Below are 23,047 nucleotides of genomic sequence, written 5' to 3' on the forward strand. Positions count from 1 at the left end.
ATCCCAGCTACTCGGGAAGCTGAGGAAGGAGAATCGCTTGAACGGGTTTGAACCCGGGAGGCGGAGGGTGCAGTGAGCCAAGATCTCATCATTGCACTCTAGCCTGGGCAGCAGGCGGGAGAGAGACTCCGTCTCAAAAAAAAAAAAAAAAATCAACTCAGATTCCATCGAAGTGGAGAATAACTACATTTGTTTGGCACACGCCCATTTTTTATAGTCCCTGAGGAGTTCAGGAGGAAAGCAGGGTTTTACATCCCCTTTTTAGGGATGCAAGTAGGACTGCCCCAAAAGTTCCTCTCTGTTCACACTTAGCGGGGACCCCACAGGAGCCCCAACGTTCACATATAATATTTCCCTTACTAACCGAGGCTCCGAAGTTAAATAAGCAGCGCAAGGTCACACCGCAGGGTGAGGCCAACAGAGCCCCGGCGCGTGCCTCCTCCCTTCGGACCCTGCCGCGTCCCCAGAGGCTCGACTCAACCAGCTGGGACAGGAACAGAACCCTCCGGCCCTCTGTCGCCGTCTTCGCCCTCGAGGAATCTGTGCCCAGGCGAAGCGGTCCTCCGAGGTTCGGGAGCGCCGGAGTGACTTCCTGATTCTCTCCCCTGGAACCCGGGGGATCCCTCCCCCAGCTTGCCGGGTCCTCCCTGCGGATCCCCCGGGGCTCCTCCCGGCCGCCCCTGCTGACTCAGCGTAATCAGAGCCGCGGAGGGCGGCGGGGCCCGCGGAGCCCGCCCGGGTTAATTGCCGAGCTTTGAACGCCCCCTCCCGCTCCGCCCTCCTCCAGCCGCCGCCCCGCCCCCGCGGTGAGGTCCGGGGCTGGAGAAGGCGGCCACAACCCAGCAGCTGGAGGGAGCGAGGCTGCAGCGCGGCCGCCGGGCGCAGCATGACTGCCATCCGCGTGCAGGTAGCTGGCGCCCGGCGGGGCACAGACCTGGGGTGCTGCCCCGCCGGGGGGAGGGTGCAGGGGGTAGGACTGGGACGGGGCGTACCCACCACGAGCTCCAGCCTCGGGCCGGGAGTGCAAGCGCCCGGCGTGCCCGCCCCAGTTGCAAACTTGGGAACCGAGGAGGCTGGACGGGGAGCAACCTGGGGGCGCCTGCCTGGCATTGCTGCTCCCGCGGCGCGAACTCCGGCTGCCTCTGCTCGCCGCCCTGCAGGCACCAGAGGCTCCCAGACTTCCTTGGGAAAGATTTTGCTGTTTCTCTTTGGGGTTGCCAGTGACCTACGGGTCAGTTTACCATAAGGGTCCCCCTTTGTGAGAAATTCGGCGTGTCTAGGGTGGAGGGACAGAATCGACTTGTAAAGTGAGGCTTATATAACAGAAGATACGCTCTCGGGAAGCTAGACCTTTCTGGGGGTGAGGGTTAGGAAGACCGTCTCCCTCTGCATAGCTGCGTTTGGGGTGCTGGGCTGGGGGTGGACTCGCTGGGGCGCGCACACCTCTGGGAAAGAACGGCTCTGGCGAGGGAAGAAGCCCGTGTCTCCGAAGATTTGGCTTCTCCTTAGCGTAGTGCAAGATGTTTATGTTGGCTGAGAACCTACACATTCCTATCCGTTCCCTCGGGCCTGCTGCTCTCCGAAGGGAAGTCAGTGGGTGGCGGTACCGCTGCCCAGACGGCGGGCTTCCTTTCCGCGCAGGCATTCCCGCAGCTCGTCCGCTGCAGTCTATCCGCTGGACTGTCCCCAGGATGAGAGAGGCCCGTTGACTTCGAGTACAAACGCTCAGCCACAACACTGGCCTGGTAGATAGTGTTCCGCCTATTTTATAGATGAGGTAACTGAGACTCAGAAGTAATGTGCCCTCCGTCGCTGGACAAGGAACAGAATCAAGATTCAAACCCAGGGCTTCCTGGCTCCAAATCCCACGGGCCCCTCCTGCCTTTACCTAACGGGAGAAACCCACCCACAGGCCACCCCAAAACCTCTTCTATAGCCATGATCCCCACCCCTAGAAAGATCTAGCTTCCTGAGAGAGCGCATCCTCTGTTACAGAAGCCTCACTTTGCAAGTCAATTCTGTCCATCCTATAGTCTAGTTCCTGGCTATAGAAGAGGTTTGGGGGTGGCCTGTGGGTGGGGTTCCTCCCATTAGGTAAAGGCAGGAGGGGCAGTGGGCGAAGCAGGGCCTGGGTCGCAGGGAATGCCTCCTCTTTGTTCTGGAACAAGTCTGGAATCCCAGCCAGGCAGCCTGCTGGGACAGACCAGGTGGGGTCCCTGCTCTCCGGGGATCTTACAGCCCATGTGGAGAGAGAGACTTGGAAACAGGGCGTGGGGGAATGAATGCTAAATTAAGAGGTGCAAAAGTCGCCAGCCGGGAAGAGGAGGAAGCCGGGTAGCAAGGTGAGAGCTCAGCTGGGGAGGCCACAGGCTCCAGGTGAAGGGGTGCTCCAGCTATTTTGGGGTGATAACTCTTCATCCCCACAACCATGACTTGCCAGAGGGCACACACAGGTAGGAAGCAAGTTCTGGGTCAGAGGTGGGGCCAGCGGAGGCTGAGAAGAGCAGAGGCAGGCCGGCTCATCAGGAGGCTATGAACTTCCAGGATGTGGTGACGATGGCCTCACCTGGGCTAGGGCAGAGTGGGTGACGAGGGGTAGCAAATATGGAAGACCTGTTGGGGATGTGGGGAATGAGTTGGGAGGAGCCTAGGTTGTCTACTGGGGGGGGGTGCTTTGATTAAGGGGAACACAGGAGGCCCTGGGTTACAGGAGGAAAAGACCATGGCATTGGACTCAGTAGCCCACTAGTGTTGAGTGACCCAGTTCTATAGGTCACTAGAAATCATTGAAGGTTACAGATGAAAAAGGAAAACACTTACATTTTTAGGGAAGTTACGACCCAGAGAGATTTAAGTGATTGCTACCCAAAGTCCCCTGCAGGGGTACTCTAGGTCAGGGACAGGACTTGACCTCCCCACTCCCCTCTTTTCCACTGCCCACCTGTCCAGCGGCCCTCCAGGAGCCATTTCAGGCCCTGCATCACTGAAAGCTGGCAGAGGTGCCAGGTAGTTAGGAATGAAGACTCCAATATGTGTTATGACTCTTACTAGTATTATTAATAGCTTCCGTGAATTGGGAGCCACCTGTGTGTCATGTATATCTTCATATACATGATCTCATATAATCCTTGGGAGTTTCAGTGGTGGCCGGAGAGTTTAAATGAAGCCCTACTTTGTGGCAGGAGGGGGAAGAAATGAGATGAGGTCAGCTGTCTTCATTTTCTGATCCTGACGTGATGTCTAAGGACCTGGAGATTAAAGTCCGGTCTGCCTAGGACAGGTGTGGCTGAGGAAGGGACAGGACGTGCCTGTTTTCCAGCCAGCATGCTGTCTAGGGTTAAAAGGTTTCTGGGTCCTGTGACTTGTTCTCTGCATGTAGTGCTCCCCCTTTTGGGGACTATATATTATTCTCTAGGGACCTTGTAACCTTGCCAGGTGCCTTCATGGCTACAACTTTCCTGCAAGTGTCACTAACTTCATTTTCTAAATGAGAAAACAAGGGCTCAGGAGGTTAAGAAACTGCCCAAGAACAAACACCTCTAACGGTGTGCAGAGCAGACGCAGAGCTTTTCAGAGTTTCCTTTGGTTTCTTTCTTAGCAGTCGATCCTTTTTTTTTTTTTTTTTTTTTTTTTTGGCAGTAAAAGGCAATATAGACTCCTGGACCCCCAGGGTCCCAAGCAGGGCTCAGTTTAAGTTGAAGTGAGGAAGAGGATGCAAAGCTAGCTTGCTCGGCTTCCCAGCCCACCTGGCTTTGGCACTGGAAGCCCCGCCAGGAGCAAGGGAACACAGTTTGAGAACCATGGCCCATACTCTTAGCTGCATGTTTTGGATGGCACCCAGGCTGCCTTTGTCCCAGCACCTGGTCCTAGCTCTGGATGGCCCTTGAGGAATCCCGCTGCACGCTAGTTTTTTTCCTCACCGGCAGTACTGAGCCCCTACCACAAAGGCCCTATCCTTAGAAGGCCCCCGTCAGTATTTATCCGCTGAGTGGACTCCACCTCCTGTATATCATACAGTTGTCTGGGCAGCCGTGATAAGCTGCCATGTGAGTTAGGTGAGTGATCTCCGGCAAGTCACCTGCCCTCTGCGTAGTTTCGTCTATACACCCACCATGGAGCTTCCTCCTCTATCAACCTCATAGGTTTAATAATTAAATAGGATACTACTTAAGGCAGAGGTGCTGAAAGCAAAACTTCTCCTTATTCCTCTGTCCCTGGGGTTGAAATTAGCATAGCTCGTGTGTCTGGGGCACATGAACAGATACTCTTGCTGGGCTCTGACCACAGGAGTCTCCCAGAAACAGGGCTTTGTTTTATGTCTCACAGACAGAAGTGGCCCAGACCTGCCTCAGTTCTTTTAGGAGTCTGAGCACATGGCATAGGACGCACCCTAGGTTCCTCATTGCTCCATTCTCCTGGGTCCTAGTAGTGACCATCATGCGTGTCTGTTTCGCGTACCTCCCAAAATGGGGTGTAACTTGGGCATCTTCTAGATACTGCAGAGTGGGTCATTTAATGTTTGACTGTGTAGGAGACTTGGTTTAAAGGGAGCTTCAGATGGAAGTGACAGTGGTTGCAAATGACCTTTGACTTACCTCACACCTCTCCCCTGAACACCCACTGGATGCCCAAGTACTGGGGACATAGCAGTGTCCACACAGAATGTGGTGTGGGGTGGGGGGGCTGCCCTCCCAGACACACAGTGTTGGAATGAGACAGAATTAATATGTAACTACAAACTGTCCTCAGAATGGTGAAGAATTCGAACAGGTGCCTGACACAGAATACCAAGAGGGGCCTGACTCTGGATTGAGTGGGCAGGAAAGTGCTTTTTGTGGAAGAGGCTTTAAGCTGAGACATTAAGAATAGAGAAGAGGCGTTGTCCTGGGGGGGGGGGTTGGGGTGCAGGCGGTGCACCGACCCTCGCCATCTGGTGCGGCAGCTACGGCGCTTGTTGGAGGGTCTACAGCCAGGCTCTGGGGGGGGGGGTGGCAGGAAGCTGCAGAAAAGCCTCTAGAGGCTGAAGGGCCCGTCATCTGAGGAAAGAAAGTTCTAGACATGGGGAGAAGGGAGTACGCTGGGAGCTGAGGTTGGGCGGGGAGGCGGAGTGAATTGTAAGCGTTTTGTGCGCTGTGTAAAGAGTTCCTGGCTGGGCGCGGTGGCTCACGCCTATAATCTCAGCACTTTGGGAGGGTGAGGCGGGTGGATCATGAGGTCAGGAGTTTGAGGCCAGCCTGACCAACATGGTGAAATCTCATCTACTAAAATTAGCCAGATGTGGTGGTAGTGGGCGCCTGTAAGCCTAGCTACTCAGGAGGCTGAAGCAGGAGAATCGCTTGAACCCGGGAGGCGGAGGTTGCAGTCAGCCGAGACTGCACCACTGCACTCCAGCCTGGGTGACAGAGTGAGAGTCTATCCCTGCCAAAAAAAAAAAAAAAAAAAAAAAAAAAAACACCCCAAAAAAAAAAAAAAAAAAAAAAAAAAAAAAGAGTCCCAGAAGTCTTTCTTTTTGCCTTCTGGGTCAGGGCTTGTGTGCAATGCCTGGGTCATGTCCCTGGACTGTGAGATGAGACACCTCGCTGGACACCTAGCCTGGCTTGCCAGGAGACCAGGGTGAGGGCACCTCCTTCCAGAGCTGAACCAGAGGTGAAGGAGAGCTGCAATGGCCTTCCCACTCCCGGAAGCTGCAGGAGCAGACAGTGGGGTTGGCAAGCTCTGGGTAGGGAACGGGCTGCGCAAGTCCAAGGTGCAAATGTCACTTTCAGCACCGAAGAAAACAAGGCAGTAACCTGGGCTGAACGTGGACAGCTCAGAATCATCAGGTGGGTGGCGGTTTGGACAAAATCATGTGTGTCCTGGGGAGATGGAGGGAAACAGGATTGTGTGTCGGTGTGCTAAAGTCCTGGTGCTTGGTACAACCCTCTGCCAGGCCGTATTCTTGTTTTGTGTATAAAGAAATCGAGGCAGGCTGCATGCTCAAGGTCACAGGAGGCAGACACAACAGGTTTTCTGAACTCAGAACTGATGCAGATTTGCAGTTGTTATGGATTTCTCACCCACAAGAAGGAAAGCTCAGGGAACTCTCAGCGCCTGGTGAATACTGGATGGTAAATGCTCACGGGTCTAGAAGGGAGGAAGGGTTCCCCAAAGATGATGGATCTGCTCTGTTCCGGGCTTCACAGGAGACTGGAGCAGAAAATCAGACTGTGGGGAGCGGGAAGGTGGCTCAGGGGTCTTCCCTGCAGAGGGTGCTGGGGTGTGGCGGGGCTGTGGCTGACAGGGTGCCTCCTGTGGTGTTTTCCAGGCCCAGAGGCCGTTGGGCCAAAGGCAGCCCTGCCGCTCGTTCTTTGAATCCTTCATCCGGACCCTCATCATCACGTGTGTGGCCCTGGCTGTAGTCCTGTCCTCGGTCTCCATTTGTGACGGGCGCTGGCTCCTGGCTGAGGACCGCCTCTTCGGGCTCTGGCACATCTGCACCGCCACCAACCAGAGTGCACCAACCTGCTTCAGAGACCTGGGCCAGGCCCATGTGCCCGGGCTGGCCGTGGGCATGGGCCTGGTGCGCAGCGTGGGTGCCTTGGCCGTGGTGGCCGCCATTTTTGGCCTGGAGCTCCTCATGGTGTCCCAGGTGTGCGAGGACAAACACTCACGGCCCAAGTGGATCATGGGTTCCATCCTCCTCCTGGTCTCTTTCGTCCTCTCCTCCGGGGGGCTCCTGGGTTTTGTGATCCTCCTCAGAAACCAAGTCACACTCATCGGCTTCACCCTGATGTTTTGGTGTGAATTCACTGCCTCCTTCCTCTTCTTCCTGAACGCCATCAGTGGCCTTCACATCAACAGCATCACCCATCCCTGGGAACAACCGTGGAAATTTTAGGCCTCTTCCAGGGACATCAAGTTCTACAAGAAAGTGTGGTCAAGATGGGACTTTGTCAACATGTGGCCTCTGGTGGGGCTGGGGTGGGACAAGGACCTTGAAACAGCTGCCTCTTTGCCAATAACTCGTGGGTGGTCAGTCAGAAACGGTCTGGGGGCCTCTGCAGCTGGTCTGCAGGGCCAGAGGCCAGGAGGGTGCCTCAGTGCCACCAGCTGCACAGGCATAGCCAGATGTTGGTTTTAGAAGAAGAAAAAAAAATTTTTTTAATGACTTTCTTGAATTTTCTTCCCTGGACTGGAATAGAGTTGGAAGCAGCAGGATAACTGTGTCTGAGCTAGCTGCATAGCCAAGGATAATTCATGCCTGTTTCATTGACGTGTGCTGGGATGGGGGCTGCGGAATCCCTGGGGCTCCCAGGGTTGTTAAGAATGGTTCTTCCAGCTAAGGGGCCAATAGTGCCGAGGAGTTTCTTCCATCAGCTCAAAGGTCCTTCGTGTGTATGTCCCTGGCTTCATCTTTGATCGTGCCAAAGAGGCAGGGTTCAGGATTCCCTCAGAAGGCCTTGCACACAGTAGGTTTTCAAACCATTTTACTTGGTTTGCCTCCCTGCCCTTTGTGGGAACCTTGCAAACTCTGGATAACCCCAGCTTCTAGCAGCTGGCTGTCCCCTCTGGGAGGTCTGCCTATCAGAACTCTACCTTAAGGTGGCTTTCCTTTGTCTTTCAAGAAGTGTTCTTGAGCAAGCCCTCCCTGGAGGGCCCACCTGACTGCTAATACGCAGCCCTCCCCAAGGAACGCGCGCACGTGTCTATCTACTGTGAGGGTCAGACAGCCTTAGGGCACCATTTTTAATCCCAGAACACATTTCAAAGAGCACAGATCTAGACCTGCTGGACTCTGCAGGGGGTGAGGGGGAACAGCCAGAGGTTGGGTAATGATTAACACCCATCCTGGGGATGTGTGGAGTTGAAAGGGGCCAGGAACCAGTGGAGATTTCCATCCTTGCTAGCGCATCTGGATTTCTGTTCATTAAAGTACTCCCTTTCTAGTTCTTTTTCTGCCCAGAAGTAGGTGAGGTTATTGCCTGCAGTCCATTTCATTCTACACCCACCTCTTCCCGCTCCCTCACCTGGTGAATTCCGGCTCCCAGCAATTGCATGGGTTTTTGGTCTCTGCCCTGCTCTTGTCACTGCAGCTTCCCTTCCTGGTCTGGGCTGAGCGCCTACACCTACCTCTGTTGTGATGTTCTAAAATTCTTATTCCAAGATGCATGGAGTCATGAAGCAGTCTGCTTTGTAGGATGTAAGGCCATGGACTCTAAGATTGAACTACCAAGATGCCCAGAGTCCATGGAGATCACCCCAGACAGGCTTCTGTGAATTGCTCAGTTTTACAGAGTACGGAGCTCATCCACCACACAGTTACATCTTAGCCTGGGAAATGGGAACCTGGGGCAATCCACAAGTTGCAAAGGGGATACGTGACTCCCTTGTCTCTTCATGGAGAGGGGAGGGATAGAGGTGGGGAGTCAGGGCCCAGAGAGGATGCACTTGTCCAGGGTCACCCAAAGCCAGGAGTACAGCTGGCCCAGCCACCAGCAAGATGCATTTTTCTTGACACAAAGGGGAGTTTCTCTACGTCTCTCAAGAACGCTACCCCCTGAACATGAGTAGGTTTTGTTTTGTTGAAATGTTCAACAATTGAGTCCTCTTTCACCCTCACATGGGGGGAGTGAGGAACCGAGAACAAGAGTAGAGCATGAGACTGAAGTCCCCAGGAGCTTAGTGGGGCAGCAGACTGCTTCTGTCCTTCCCTGCCTGGGAGCAGGGAGAGCACTGACACAGCCTTGGAGCTTGGGCATTTAAAGTCAAACACCCTGGACTGAACTTCTGCCTCCTCTTTTCTTAGTAGCTTGGGCAAGTCAGGGCTTTGGTGGACCTATCATCTATGAAATGGGATCATGCCCCTTTTCCTGCTGCATCTGCCTTAGGCTGAGGACATCTGTGTGAAAAAGCAGGAAAAATAGGGGTGTGTACCTCAGAGCCTGTGAGGGATAGTAAAAGGGACTGGGGTCCTGGGGTTTCCCTGGCCTCCATGGTGACTTTATCAGGTTATTTTAGCTGTTGTCCAGAAGGTTTGGGTGAGAGCTACTAACCAGGTGAGTTACAGTAGGGGACACACGGAGCTGCCAAGGGCAATTCCTGTTGGCTGGGCCTTCTAGTTTCATCCCTGATTAATTGAGCTAGAGGACCAGGGCGGACCCCTCCTCCTGCAGGAAGGGGTTAGGAGCAGGCCAGAGGATACACCCTCATCTTGTGTCAAGGCAAAAGGATGGACAAATATAGACGAAATCTTGTCCCAGGCACCACTTATTTCCCTGTCCCTTTCTGGGACCCCTGAACTACTCTTCCCAGAAGAGCAAACAAACCAAATCTCAGGCCTTGTCCTGCCCCACAGTGCCCCACGCCCCTTCTGAAGAGTCCAAGGCCTGGGGAGGGGTATCTTCAGCTGAAGGAGGGCATAGGGTGTCTGCTGGGAAGACAGGCTGTCCTGCAGTAGTGCCCAGCCTTCTCAGGACCCGTCTTGGTCTCTGTCCATGGGTGGCTGTGCTCCCGCCTCTCAGATCATGCTGGTCCTGCAGGTACCCTGGCTCTGCTCCAAGTGGCTGGCCTTAGGGCTGTTACTGAAGGAGGAGCTTAGGGCCACGGGATGCAGTGTGAACTCACGGAGGTGCCACTGCTGCCATTTCTTCTGAACCTCCAGCTGCACCTGCCCGGGAGACAGGAGACCAGCCATCAGCCTAGGAGGAGAGGACAGTTCTGTGCCTGGAGCCCCACTCACTCCCCTGGGGACTCCACACAGGCCCTGCCACTCCTGCCCAGCTGTCCTGTCCCCTAGCCTGCAGGCCACTCATGGCCATTTTTAGCCCCAATGTCCAGTAGTTACTGAGGGTCCCCTCTCTCCTGGGCATGTGCACCTGCAATCTCATTACATCATGTCCCAAAGAAAGGACTGTGTACCTGAGACAACTGGACACTTACTCCCATGAAGCCACCCAAGCTCAGAACGCATCTGGGACCCAGGGAGTTGCTCTTTGTAAATTTCCTTCACAATTCCCAGCTGGAGGAGCTGAACCTTTGAGGCTAGGCTTGATATTTGATTTTTGGGAAACATCAAAGGTCACTCCCATTCAAGTGCAGCAAACCAGATAGATGGTCGGAGGTCACAGAAAGGCCTAGCTCGTGTTGACTACATAGCTCTGTATGCCCAGAGCCCGGGGTCCTGACCCAAATGCTCTGTGCGAGGCTTGAGTCCTCAAAGTGAGTGTGCAGTCTCCCAAGGATTCCATGCTCATCTGGAGATCCCTAAGGACTGAGCTGCAGACAGTTCCTCTGAGTCACCCACTTTGCATGTGGGAAGACTGAGGCCCAGAGCCGGGCAGTGACGAGATCGCCCACTGAGCAAGCAGCAGGGCAGTAAGGAACCTGGGCTCTGCCCAACTTTCCTCCTGCATTTTCTCAACAGATAAACATCGTCACCAGGAGTGCTTGTTAAAAAACGCTTTCTCAGACCCCAGCCCAGACCTACAGAATTTATTTTTGTGGAATAAGAAACTGGCAACAGGGTCCAGCCATGGTTTTAACATCCCTCCAGGTGATTCTGTTCCTCCCATTAAGCAAGCTCAGACTCCTAAAAGAACTGGCCGAGCCCCCTGCCACCAGACCCAGGACTCCCTCCGACCCTTTCCATCCCCCTCCCCACCACCCCTCCAGGTAGCTCCTTCTGACCTGGAATCCAATGGCTAGGAGCTCTCCTGGGTACCTGGGTGACCCAAGACCACTCACCTCCCCGTTGAGGAAGCAGTAGAGGACAGCCACCACCAGTCCCTGCCAGAGGAATAGAGGCAGCAGGGTTACTGCAGGTGCTCAGCCCCTGCCCACCTGGCCTGAGCCAGCTAGCCAGCTGTGCCCTCCCCAGGTCTCTCTCTTTTTTCTTTTTTGAGACGGAGTTTCCCTCTTGTTGCCCAGACTAGAGCACAATGAGGCAATCTCAGCTCACAGCAATCTCCGCCTCCAGGGTTCAAGTGATTCTCCTGCCTCAGTTTCCCAAGAGGCTGGGATTACAGGCATGGGCCACCATGCCCAGCTAATTTTGTATTTTTAGTAGAGACGGAGTTTCTCCATGTTGGTCAGGCTGGTCTCGAACTCCCAACCTCAGGTGATCCACCCGCCTCAACTTCCCAAGTGCTGGGATTACAGGCGTGAGTCACCGCGCCTGGCCCCCAGGTCTCTTAATCACCAGCTGCAGGTTCACTTCCCCCCCTGTCTCGCATCACTGGGAACTGAGTTACCTCTCGTGGGCTGCCCACGGTGTCCCTGGCTGTGCTGGCTCATCCAGCGTAGACTGCGAACTCCCTGCAGCCAAAGGTGGGCTCCCTTTCGAACACATGTGGTGTCAGAGATAGGTCAGCAGGGGCTGCTAACCCCGGCCAGCTGGGCTCAGGCGGCTCACCTGAGAGCAGCAGGGATGGGTGGCTCCTGAAGTGTGGCCCCTCCGCTAGGAGGGGTGACGCCCGCCCAGGGTGAGACCCTGGGCCCTGTGTGGTCTTGTTTCAAGATAAGCTAGAAATCTGAAGATGTTTAAATGTGGATAACTAATTCAAATTGAAAAACAAATGTGTAGTCAGAACAAACTGTACAGGTCCCAGCCAGCCAGCAGTGAGCAGGGTTGGACCTCCCTGCTTAATGGACAAGTGGGTGCACCTCCATGCTCAGGGTTTTATGTTCCCTGGTGCGGCGAGGTCTGTGCCTGTAAGACCCTCCATCGCTGGTATTTGAAGCTCCTGATTTCCTGATGGTGCCCCCAGGATCCTGGCGTGGAGCTCTGCCAGGGGAGGGACTCCAGGCTGACGCAACTGCTTGGAGCCGAAGAGGCCCACAGATCAGCAGGAAGTGGTGTCTCTGCAGTGCATTCGCCCTGCTCATCTCCTTTCTCAGGGACCCGCCTCAAGCCACCCATGTCTCCCTGCCCTCCCCACACAGAGGCCTGACCGCAGACAGCCCAATCCCTCCTTCCTAGTCCCACCCAGGCCTGCCTGTAGTTACTTACGATATTGGAAAGGACCCCAAAGGGTGATGAATCAGCTCATTGGTGGGCTTAATATGTACAACTTCTCAGGGATATTGGCATTTTAACAAAAGTTAGTGGTGAAGCTGGAGGGGTCTGCTTTAGAATTTCAGGTGTCAATGACTGCTGCATTGACTGGGGACTATCTGAGGGGCAGAAACACTCAGGGCATTGGTGTCCAAGTTTTGTTCCACGTTAGAATCACCTGAGACCTTTTGTCCAGGTTACAGTCCCCAGTTCCCAATATCTGGGGGCATCAGCAGCTTTTAAAGATCCCCAGACAGTTTCAATAAACGGGCATCATGGTCTGGAAACTACTGTCAAAGACAGAGTAAAAGGCACTTCCAGGTAGGCTTTGAAACAAAACAGACTCGGATCGGAGCACAGCTAGGCCTGAGTAATTGTAGGACTCTTGGTCCCAGGTGCTTCATTTAATCCTTGCCAAAGCCCTTCGAGGCAAGTGGGAGGATCTCCACCTTACACGCAGGGGAACTGAGGCACGAAGAGGTTTAGGCACGCCTGGAGCTCTGTGTGCTTGGCCCAGAGCCACAGGCAGGCCGAGGGTTCTGCCCACCGCATGGGCTGCGGTTGCCTGCCTTCCCCTGCCTTGGGGTCCAAGGACATTTTTCACTGTTCAGGGGAGGGAGTTAGCTGTGCTCCAGTGTATATGGGGCAGGCCTCACTCAAGACAGCAAGTTTACTAATTTCCACCGTGATTCTGCGATCATTAAGAATGGAGACTGAAGAATTTTAATGACATGAAGAAATGTTCATGATGGGCATGATAGAGAATTAAACAAAACAAGCAGGATACAAAACCATACACATCGTGATCCCAATTATGGGTGTGTATGTGTGTGTGTGTGTGTGTGTGTGTGTGTGTGTCTTTGTGGCCAGAAAAGAGACAGAAGTAAACACCAACAGAGGTTATTTCTGGGTTATGAGATGATAGATTTTTTTCTTCTTGTTTTTCTTTTTCTTTTTTTAACTTTTCCTTATTTCCCAAATTAGTCACAATAAGCAAGCATTATTTATACAATCAGAAAGTCTAAATACATTTTTAAAGAGTATATGAAGGCCGGGCATAGTGGCTCACGCCTATAATCCCAGCACTTTGGAAAACCGAGGCAGGTGGATCACGAGGTCAATGAGTTCAAGACCAGCCTGACCAATATGGTGAAACCCCCACCTCTATTAAAAATACAAAAATTATCTGGGTGTGGTGGCGCACGCCTGTAATCCCAGCTACTTGGGTGGCTGAGGCAGGACAATTGCTTGAACCCGGGATGTGAAGGTTGCCATGAACCAAGACTGTGCCACTGCACTCCAGCCTGGGTGATAGAGTGAGACTCTGTCTCAAAAACAAAAAAAGGGTGCGTGACAGTGATTGTGTTATTAGTCGTGTGTGTTCTTTAAGCCCCTGCCTTTTAGAAATACATACTAAAGTGTTTGCAGCTCAAACAACATGATGTCTTGAATTTACTTAAAAAGATGGGGTGGTAAGTAGGGACAGAGATGAAACAAGAGAGGCCCTGAGTGGATACTGCTGAAGCTGAGGATGGGTAATGGAGTTCACTCTCCTCTTCACTTTTGTATATGAAAGACATTTTCATATATGTATATGAACATATATATTTTATATGTGTGTGCATATATAAGAATATATGCATATATATATTCGTACACAACTTTTTTTTTCTTTTTTTTTTGTACACAACTTTTAAAGATCCTTTTTCTTCATGAGCATTCCTATGAGAACATTAGGAAAGTGCTTTTGGTTTTCTCTTGACAGGACATTTTCCCAGAGAAGTGGTCCACAGCCCCAACCACTAGCCCCAGCTCTGAGGGACAGGAAGTCCCCATCCATGGCCAGGCAGACCCGGGTCCAAGGTCTCAGCGTGGTACCTTTTCTGAGCCAGGTTAAGTCCTTCCACCCAACTGGTCCTCAAATCCTCTACCTGCTAAATGGGCATCGTGTGCCCAGCCTCCCTGGCTGTTACAAGAGCAGTGGTGTAAGCTAGCTGCCTGGCCCCCCAGGCGAAAAGGAAAAGAAGCCTGGATTAAGCCAGAGGCTGGGTTCTCGGGAGGTCTGAGGCACTGACAGGGGCCATTGGGCAGAGGGCCAGCTTAAAGGAGGGTGTGGCCTGAAGGTGTGGGTGGGGCAAGGCCTGACTCCACTCAGTGATGCATCCTCCCCAGAACCTGCAAGTAACAGGAAGACCCTACCCTGAACAGAGCTCTGGGGATGAGGGGAGGGTTTGAGCCCCTGCTCGCAGGCGGAGGCCACCCCAGTGAAGGCCCTACTGTGGACTAAGTCCTTTAAAAAAAAATAGGAACACTTTTACCCTGTTGGTGGGAGTATAAATTAGCTCAACCATTGTGGAAGACAGTGTGGCCATTCTTCAAGGATCTAGAAATAGAAATTCCATTTTACCCAGCAATCTCACTACTGGGTATATACCCAAGGGATTATAAATCATTCTATTATAAAGACACATGCACAAGTAGGTTCATTGCGGCACTGCTTACAATAGCAAATGCCTGGAACCAACCCAAATGCCATCAATGCTAGACTGGACAGGGAAAATGTGGCACATATACACCACAGAATACTATGCAGCCATAAAAAAGGGATGAGTCTGTGTCCTTTGTAGGAACCTGGATGAATCTGGAAACCATCATTCTCAGCAAACTGACACAATAACAGAAAACCAAATACTGCATGTTCTCACTCATAGGCAGGTGTTGAACAATGGGAACACATGGGCACAGGGAGGGGAATGTTACACACTGGGATCTGTTGTGGGGTGGGGGACTAGGGGAGAGACAGCTGGGGGTGGGGAGGTTGGGGAGGGATAACATTGGGAGAAATGGCTGATGTAGGTGATGGGGGGATGAAGACAGCAAACCATCGTGGCATGTGTGTACCTATGCAACAACCCTGCAAGATCTGCACATGTACCCCAGAACTTAAAGTACAATTAAAAAAAAAACCCACTGGGAGAATTTTGTCTCAGGCCCTAGAGTCCATAATCACTGGCTTCTCCTGGCCATTCGTTTGATTTCATCTTATGGATAAGCAAAGCTTTGAAACGATTGTTTTGTCTTTGCTTTGGCTACTGGGAAGCTCCCTGCCTACCACGCTTATGACCCATCTCTCCCTCCCGTTTGGAACTTTATCATATTTGTTTCTGTGTAGCAACCCAACCAGTTGTATATTCTTTTTTTACTGATCCTTCATCTGCTTATTTTTTTGTCCTTTGTATGTTTTTCCCAAAAGCGACATTGCATTATTTTTGCAAGGAAATCGCTGAGTAAATAAATGGCATTGTGAAGTTTGGGATTCACGTTCACGCTCCCTCTGCTCAAACACTTTTGCTATTGTTGTTTTTAACTTCACAACATCTTGTTGAATTTGTAGGTAAGTGATTTTCTACCTCACTTTATTTTGTAAAGTCAGTTTTTAGTTTTAATAATTTGCAAATACACATGGTTTCAAAGAAGCAAACAATTCCTGTTACAGAACCAGCAGCCTCCTGACACCCCACCCTCACTTCCTGTTCCTCAGCTGTGACTACTCCTTGAAACTCTCTTAACTGCTTCTAAAAAATATGCTGATGTCGCTAATTGAGGATTTTTCAGTCTAGGGCATTTTCTATGAACTTCCCAGTATGAAGATGAGGCCAGTGTTCTCTTCCAAACATGCGCTCCACCCTTCCACAAGGCTCATCTTCTGCCCCAGTGTTTGCTGACTCAGCCATCCGCACTTAGTTATTTTGATTATGTGCATGCTATTGAGAGTTGTACAATAGAGTGTACTGGGGCTACTTTTCCTTTTTATTTTCCCTGAAGTCAGTCTCTCCGTCTGTTAATTTTCTCTCTCACCCCTATTTGACTGGTGCGGACCAGGCGTCCCACTCACGGGCCCGTAGCACTGTCAGGTCCCATCCGGGCTTCCCCTGGGTCTCTGCCAGATAAGGCATCTGGCTTGCTGTCTCTACAGCCTCCACTTCTCCCTAAGGACAGAGAGAACTCCTCTTTTCAGCTTGCAGCCCCAGTCCTGGAAGCTTACCTGGAATGAGCCAAGGGCCAATTCAAAAAACAGCTGGATCTCCATGGCGTCCTCCGGGGAGAAGGCGAAGACGATGTAGTGGATGCCAAAGAGGGGGATCAGCAGGAGTGTGGACCTGGCCAGGCGCCTGGGGACACAGAGACGCTGCAGCCTCCACTCTGCCTCCCCGCGCCCTTCCTCCTCCGGCCGGCACACAGCTATGCCACTCCCCACCTCAGGACTCACTGCTGAGGCTGCCCAGCAGTGCTAAAACATTTTTGTTGTCATTTTTTTTCTATTGAAAATTTCCAAGACCCACAGGTCAATCACTCAGATACAACTCTTGTTGACTCATGGCGAAGCCCCAAATTTTGTGATCATGCACCTCTATCAGTAAAAAGAAAAAAAAATCACCATTAACTTTATTTATAAATTGCATGCCTATATCATTGCTACTCTATGCCTAACATCATATAAACAAAGCAGCTTTCTCATTTGCTAGACAGTAAATATCTATAAGGAGAAATTCTTGTATTTTCTTCCTGGATTAAGGTTGCCAAACTTAGCAAATAAAAATACAGAATCCCCAGTTAAATTTGAATTTCTATCCTTTGGGGGCATAAATACTGAAAAACGATTTGTTGTTTATCCAAAATTCAAATGTAACTTGACATTCTGTATTTTACCTGGCAACTTTATCCCAGGTCCCCAGGAATCTGACACCAAGTAATCCAAGCCACTGTCAGATTCTCAAAACACAAAGCAGCATGGAGGCAGTCTTGGTCTTGTTTGTCTTTTTTGTTTCGTTTACTTCTTTTTGAGACAGAGTCTTGCTCTGTCATGCAAGCTGGAGTACAGTGGCACGATCTCTGCTCACTGCAACCTCCACCTCCCTGGTTCAAGCGATTCTCCTGTCTCAACCTCCTGAGTAGCTGGGATTACAGGCGCGTGCCACCACACCTGGCTGATTTTTGTATTTTTAGTAGAGATGGGGTTTCACCATGTTGACCAGGCTGGTCTCGAACTCCTGACCCCAAGTGATGCGCCCGCCTTGGCCTCCCAAAGTGCTGGGATTATAGGCATGAGCCACTGCGCCTGGCCACTAATTTGTCTTTAATAACAGTTATGGAATGAATTATGTCCACACCCATGTCAAATTTTTACACTGAAGCCCTCGCCCCCAGTTCTCAGAATGTGACAGCATTTGGAGAAAGGTCTTGAAAGAGGAGGCTAAGTTAAAGTGAGGGTAGAGTGGAGCCGAATCAATCAACCAGTGTCCTTACAAAAAGAGGAAATATGGACACACAGAGGGACACCAGGGATGCCCCCACACAGACCAAAGGCCGTGCGAGGACACAGTGAGAAGGCCAAAGAGAGAGGCTTCAGAAGAAACCAAACCTGTGGACACCTTGACCTTGGACTTTCAGCCTCCAAAACTCTGAGAAAATAAATGTCTGCTGTTTAAGCCACCTAGCCTGCGATATTTTGTTATGGAAGCCCTAGAAAACTAATGTATTTCTCTTTCAATTTGAAAGGTCTTAAGTATTTTTGGATCACATACCTCCCTAAAAATCTGATGAAAACTAAGGTCATCCTCCTCGGAAAAATACACATACTGTACATAAACACATTTGTCTGAATTTGTCTTTGAAGCCCATGCAGAGACTCCCTAGCCTTGCCCCCAGGATGAGATCTCTCTACCTAGGGCTTCCTGCCTGAGATGTCTTCATGTTTCCATCCCATACAGTGTCTGAGGCTCTACCATCAGACCATTCCCCCCAACCGCCGCCATGTACCTGGTAAACTTCTCAGGACTAGATCTACAACTTTTCCTCCATCTCCAATAGCTAGCACCAGTTGAGTAAACAGTAGGTGCTCAGTAAAAGCGTGCTGACTGACTATGCCTCAGTCTTTGCCCTTTACTTACTTATAATGGTTGGCTTCATTTCCTCTTGTTTCTTGGGTTCTAAGTTTTCTCATCAGGATTCTTAGAATATTTATGAAAAGGAGGAAATTAATCTGCAAAACACAAGGCAGAGGTGGGGCTAAAGGTATCTTGCTTTTCCAGCTACCTCTCCTGGCCCTGTCCCCTGGACCTGAGGTCAGAGAAGACATTGCAGACACCACAAGCAGGATAGCTCACCACTGCTGCCCACCAACGACACCTCCCCACCCCCAAAACAGACTGTCTAGACAGAGTCCATGGCTAGAGACAGCATTCCCTCCTATCCCGGCACTGCAGGAGCGATAAGGCCTGTTCAGTTGCAGGGCAGATCACTCACCCTTGCAGAGCATTGGAAGCCCCTGGGGATATTGTTAAAATGCAGGTCTGGGCCGGGGGTGGCTCGCGCCTGTAATCCCAGCACTTTGGGAGGTCGAGGCGGGCAGATCACCTGAGGCCTGGAGTTCCAGACCAGCCTGACCAACATGAAGAAATCCTATTTCTACTAAAAATACAAAATTAGCCGGGCGTGGTGGCGCATGGCTGTAATCCCAGCTACTCAGGAGGCTGAGGCAGGAGAATCACTTGAACCTGGGAAGCAGAGGTTGCGGTGAGCTGAGATCACAACATTGCACTCCAGCCTGGGCAACAAGATTGAAACTCTGTCTCAGGAAAAAAAAAAAAAAAAAAAAAAAGCAGGGTTGAGGTGGACCTCAGATTCTGCATTTCTAACAAGCTCCCAGGTAATATGATGCCAAAGCTGACTGGCTTTACAGCAGTTGTTCTCAAAGTTTAGGGTACCCATTGATGGGCTCTACCTCCACAGGTTATGGTTCAGTAAGTCTGGCATGGGGTCCAAGAATTATTATTTTTAACAAGCTCCCAGGTGATGCTGAAGCTACTGGTGTGAGGACCACTTTGCAGCTCAATCGCCAGCTCCAGGAAGCCACCCTGATTACTTCCTTTTTCTGATTCACTGTATTTAGGGATAATATTACTGTGTAAGAGCACTTAAAATATCTTTTTTTTTTCTTGCAAACTACAATTGGGAGATAAAATATCGTAGAAGGTCAAATGCATGTGTCCGTCAAACGTGTGTGACTACTTCTCTGCGAGTTCAACCGTAACTTCTTGAAGGACGGGAATGCAGCCTTTTTATTCATTTTGGTGTCCCCTCCCCTACCCCAGTGCCCAGTGCCAACAACATTACGAAGCTGCCCACATGGTAGCTTCTCTCCCTCCCTCACCCACCTGCTCCAGCCATTTTATAGAAGCAGGGATCAGTGGTATCACCCAGCCTCACACCTGCACTGTTCACATGAGTGGCTGGGGGCCTGAGAATGCTTGCCAAAAGACACAGGATTAGTGGCTGTCTAGGACTCCTGGCCCAGCACTGCGTTTTGGAGAACCCTGTTTCTCTGTGCCTTGTTTAGGCATCTTTTTGTAAGCTGGCTATGCATGCTGTCAACTCATTAAGGCTACTTAGTTTAATTTTGTTTGACTTTGAGTTGTATTTAACTTAATAGGGAGCACCTGAAGGCAGAAAGAAAGGAAAAGAAAGAAAGAAAGAGAGAGAGAGAGAGAGAGAGAGAGAGAGAGAGAGAGAGAGAGAAAGAGAGAAAGAAAGAAAGAGAAAGACAAAGAGAAATAGAGATAAAGACAGAAAGACGAAAGAGAGAGAGAGAGAAAGAAAGAAAGGCAAAATAAAGAAAGAGGAAAAAAGAAAGAAAAAGAAGGAAGGAAAGAAAAAGAAAGAAATCTTTAAGATCCCAAGAATGAGTCTATTTTTAAATAGTGTTATTCCAGGCCCTGTGCTAGGTTGGTAGGGAGATGTTTTGCATCAAGAGTGCTCATCCAACATCCTCAATCGCTGGGTAGACCACAGTCCTCTGAAACCAGCCCTGGACACTGGAACTGGCCGTTCTTAATCGGGGGTTGTCCTGGGCCAGGCTGCCCAAGTCCCAGAATAACAGCAGGGCTGGCTTAACTAAATGAGGAAACAGCCTCCGGCATGAATATTATGAAGCCATAGCAAATCAGTTTGTCAAGGGATTCCACATGAAACAGAAAAGTGCCCATCTATTGCTAGAAAGAAAAAAAAAAAAAAAAAAAACGAATTAGGACACAAGACTATATTAAGGAATTTGAAAAAGAAAAGTGTGTCTGCTCAAAGAAAAAGACAGAAGAAAAAGACAGGAAGGATAACACATGCTCATAACATATATGTATAGCTGGGAGAATCAGGAGTGATTTTATTTTTCCTTTTTAAAAAAGACATTTTGTGCCAGGCATAGTGGTTCACGCCTGCAATCCCAGCACTTTGGGAGGCTGAGACGGGCAGATCACGTGAGTCCAGGCGTTCAAGGCCAGCCTGGGCAACACAGTGAAACCTCATTTCTACAAAAAATTAGCTGGTTGTGGTGGCGGGAGCCTGTAGTCCCAGCTACTCAAGTGTTGATGTGGGAGGGTCACCTGAACCCAAGAGATGGAGGTTGGAGTGAGTCATGATTGCGTCACTGCACTCCAGCCTGGGTGACAAGAGTGAGACCCTGTCCCAAAGAGTAAAACAAAAACAAACATTTTGTATTTTGCATTTTTTGCTCAGATTATATAATTTAAAAAGAATAAAATAAGGTTGTCTTGGAATGGTCCCCTTCTCTCAACCAATCCCAAGATGCCATGCAGGCAGCTACCGGAAGAAAAGGGGCCCTGTCCTGTGCCCTCTCCCCCAGTCCCACCCTAGCAAGCCTGTGCAGGGCACTCTCTTTCAACTGGTTCTGCAGCCTTGGGCATTCCTGGGCTGTCTGTGTGGACATTAGTTTCAGCCACGGAACTGCTTCCATCCATGAAACTATTCCCATGTGTCCCTATGTGTCTTCCCTCCTCTGTCCCCCTATTCTGACCCATACCCATGGGCAGGGCTACAGGACTCTGTCCTGGCACAGAGAAGAATCGCCTGGGTACCAGTATGCCGGCCTCTTGCCAGAAAAAGGAATGGAATCGCTAGCTGTCAGTATTTTTAAAAAGCTCCCAGGTGATTCGAAAGGGCCACCAGGGTTGACACCCGCAAGCTCCTGTCCAAGATAGCCAGCATCTCTTCCCTGGGGCCCCCCCTGCAGGCCTGAACCCACTCGCAGCACTGCAAAGTCCCACGACCATGGCCTCACTGAGCTTGCCTGATCTGCACTCCCTCGTCAGTGATCTCAGCTTAGGGACTCATCCCAGGTTAACAAGCAACTCCCTAGAAAAATGCTCAAGGCCCATAGGTGAAGGTGGAATTGCAAGCCAGTGGGAGCCAGTCAGTATAAAACAAGGAGCTCTGCTCACCACATTTGAGCTGCTGCTCGTGGGAAAGAACAAGGTTTGCAGGCTCTTGCCTCCAGCCCACCCCTCACCCCACTCCCACTCATTTTGTAGGCAGCAGAGCTTCCATACCACCGTGACGCTCGCTAATCTCACAAGCACCGTGGCTTATCCCTCCTGGTACCTGCAGGGAGCCCTGTCCCCAACCCTGCCCTCTGCCCCTGTGGGCTAGTCACTGTTTCTGTCTCTTCCACTGATCCCCATCTCGGGAGAGGAGGGCCACTCACCAGGATGGAGAGGATCACAGGCCCGCGAATGATCCACCAGATGGATGTGTTGGCATTGATGTCCCAGCACCTAAGGGAGGGACAGCTGGGCATGATTACAAGTGGGAGCTGGGCTGACCAGCAAGGACATGTTCCCTGAGGTGGCCCTTGGTATGAAGGACCCATGTTTGTGGCACTGAGCCCCTGGGCTGTGTGCACAGCACCGTTAGAACCCACCCCCTCCTGCCACCCAGGAGCACTGCTGGGGCTGAAGGAGTGGCCACCTGTCTCCCTGCGAGAACCTGAGAGCCAGGAGACTCCCAGACCCAAAAGTTAGCTCACTGTCAGAATTCACCAGCGAGCACAGTGGCAAACTCAGCTACCAACAGAGGCCAGGAAGATGACAACAGCAAGTGAAGCGGTGGATGGTTGATGTGCAACCTCAAGATGCGGGGACATCAGGCCTGGAGGGTACTTGGCAAACTGGGGAGCATGTGCCCTGTCCAAGACAGCCGCAGCTCTGCTCCAGCTCATTTTTGCCACAAGGAAAAATGGAGCATCTTAAAAGACCTCTCCATTTTTTTTTTTTCTAGATGGGCTGAAAAATCCAGACTTTTTTAAAAAGTGAATTCACCCAATACAAAAATTATTTTGAAGCAATTATTTGGGGCTGAATTTGGACTATAGACACTTGGATGTCTCATTTGACCTCATCCACTTATTGGCCTGGTTGTGTCATTATACCCTTGAGAAATCAACTCCCACACTGCCCTGCTGCCTCGCCTCTCCCCAAGTTTCTTTTCTTTTTTTTGAGACGGAGTCTTGCTCCATCACCAGGCTGGAGTGCAACTGTGCGACCTCAGCCGATCTTCTTTCAAGCTTGCTTCCCAGGTACCTACTCCCAGGTGAGTCCCATGGGCTCACCTCCACCCTCAATGCCCGACTTCTTTAGAGCCTGACTCTGCAGGGCTCCTAAACACCCAGGGGTAAAGAGGCATCCACGAGGGAGATCCCAGGAGGAAGGGAAAGCTGGGCTGGCCCTTCCTTGAGTTTCCTCCATGGAGTGACACCTGCCTGGAGTCGCGTAGCTCTTGTCTGGCATCTGACCCACACACAGAGCAGACAGGAAGCAAGAAGATAGGAAGGCCAGGGTGGTGCAGACCAGGAAGGCCAGGATGGTGGCCAAGGCTGCTCGGCCCACCTGGAAACTCACACCTGGGAAGCAGTGAGCATCACTCTAAGGAACTCATCATGGCCTCTACTTTGAAAAAAAGGCCTTTCCTAGATAGCTCCAAAGACGTATCTGTGCTGTTTGAACACCTGGACGATGTCAGCTACATTCTTGGTATCCTCCTTCCAGCAGCTTACCCAATGTCTTCCAGAAAGTGTCTGGCGATAGCCCACAAAGCAACAAAAATGGCTGGAGAACCTGAGGATTAAAAATAAAGGGAGATGCAGAGGAGACAGGACTCAATTTTCAG

General features: G+C 51.1%; 2 protein-coding genes across 3 annotated transcripts in view; one reads left to right on the plus strand and one right to left on the minus strand.

Annotated features, from left to right (window-relative positions):
• The first annotated feature begins 796 nt into the window (after window positions 1-796).
• On the plus strand, window positions 797-7,944 carry TMEM37 (transmembrane protein 37). Its single transcript, XM_017500253.2, has 2 exons — window positions 797-907; window positions 6,305-7,944. The coding sequence occupies exons 1-2, from the start codon at window positions 887-889 to the stop codon at window positions 6,875-6,877; spliced, it is 594 nt and encodes a 197-aa protein (XP_017355742.1). The 5' UTR covers window positions 797-886; the 3' UTR covers window positions 6,878-7,944.
• A 593-nt stretch (window positions 7,945-8,537) lies between these two features.
• The window catches only part of SCTR (secretin receptor), an 81,213-nt gene continuing 66,703 nt past the window's right edge, over window positions 8,538-23,047 (minus strand). For both annotated transcript variants that reach the window (XM_017500252.2, XM_037728400.1), the window contains exons 8-13: window positions 22,935-22,995; window positions 21,588-21,657; window positions 17,983-18,074; window positions 16,077-16,203; window positions 10,723-10,764; window positions 8,538-9,646 (exon numbers count right to left, since the gene is read on the minus strand). In XM_017500252.2, the coding sequence (XP_017355741.1) occupies window positions 9,497-9,646; window positions 10,723-10,764; window positions 16,077-16,203; window positions 17,983-18,074; window positions 21,588-21,657; window positions 22,935-22,995 (542 nt within the window). In that variant the 3' untranslated portion in view covers window positions 8,538-9,496. The remainder of the gene's footprint in view (window positions 9,647-10,722; window positions 10,765-16,076; window positions 16,204-17,982; window positions 18,075-21,587; window positions 21,658-22,934; window positions 22,996-23,047) is intronic.

This window comes from Cebus imitator, unplaced genomic scaffold (assembly GCF_001604975.1).
Source record: "Cebus imitator isolate Cc_AM_T3 unplaced genomic scaffold, Cebus_imitator-1.0 Scaffold264, whole genome shotgun sequence".
NCBI classification, from domain to species: Eukaryota; Metazoa; Chordata; class Mammalia; order Primates; family Cebidae; genus Cebus; species Cebus imitator.

Bases quoted from the DNA above. Each gene is read 5' to 3' on its own strand.
- TMEM37 (XM_017500253.2), top strand. From the start codon at position 887: ATGACTGCCATCCGCGTGCAG. The intron at 908-6,304 runs GTAGCTGGCGCC...GGTGTTTTCCAG, and splicing joins TGACTGCCATCCGCGTGCAG to GCCCAGAGGCCGTTGGGCCA.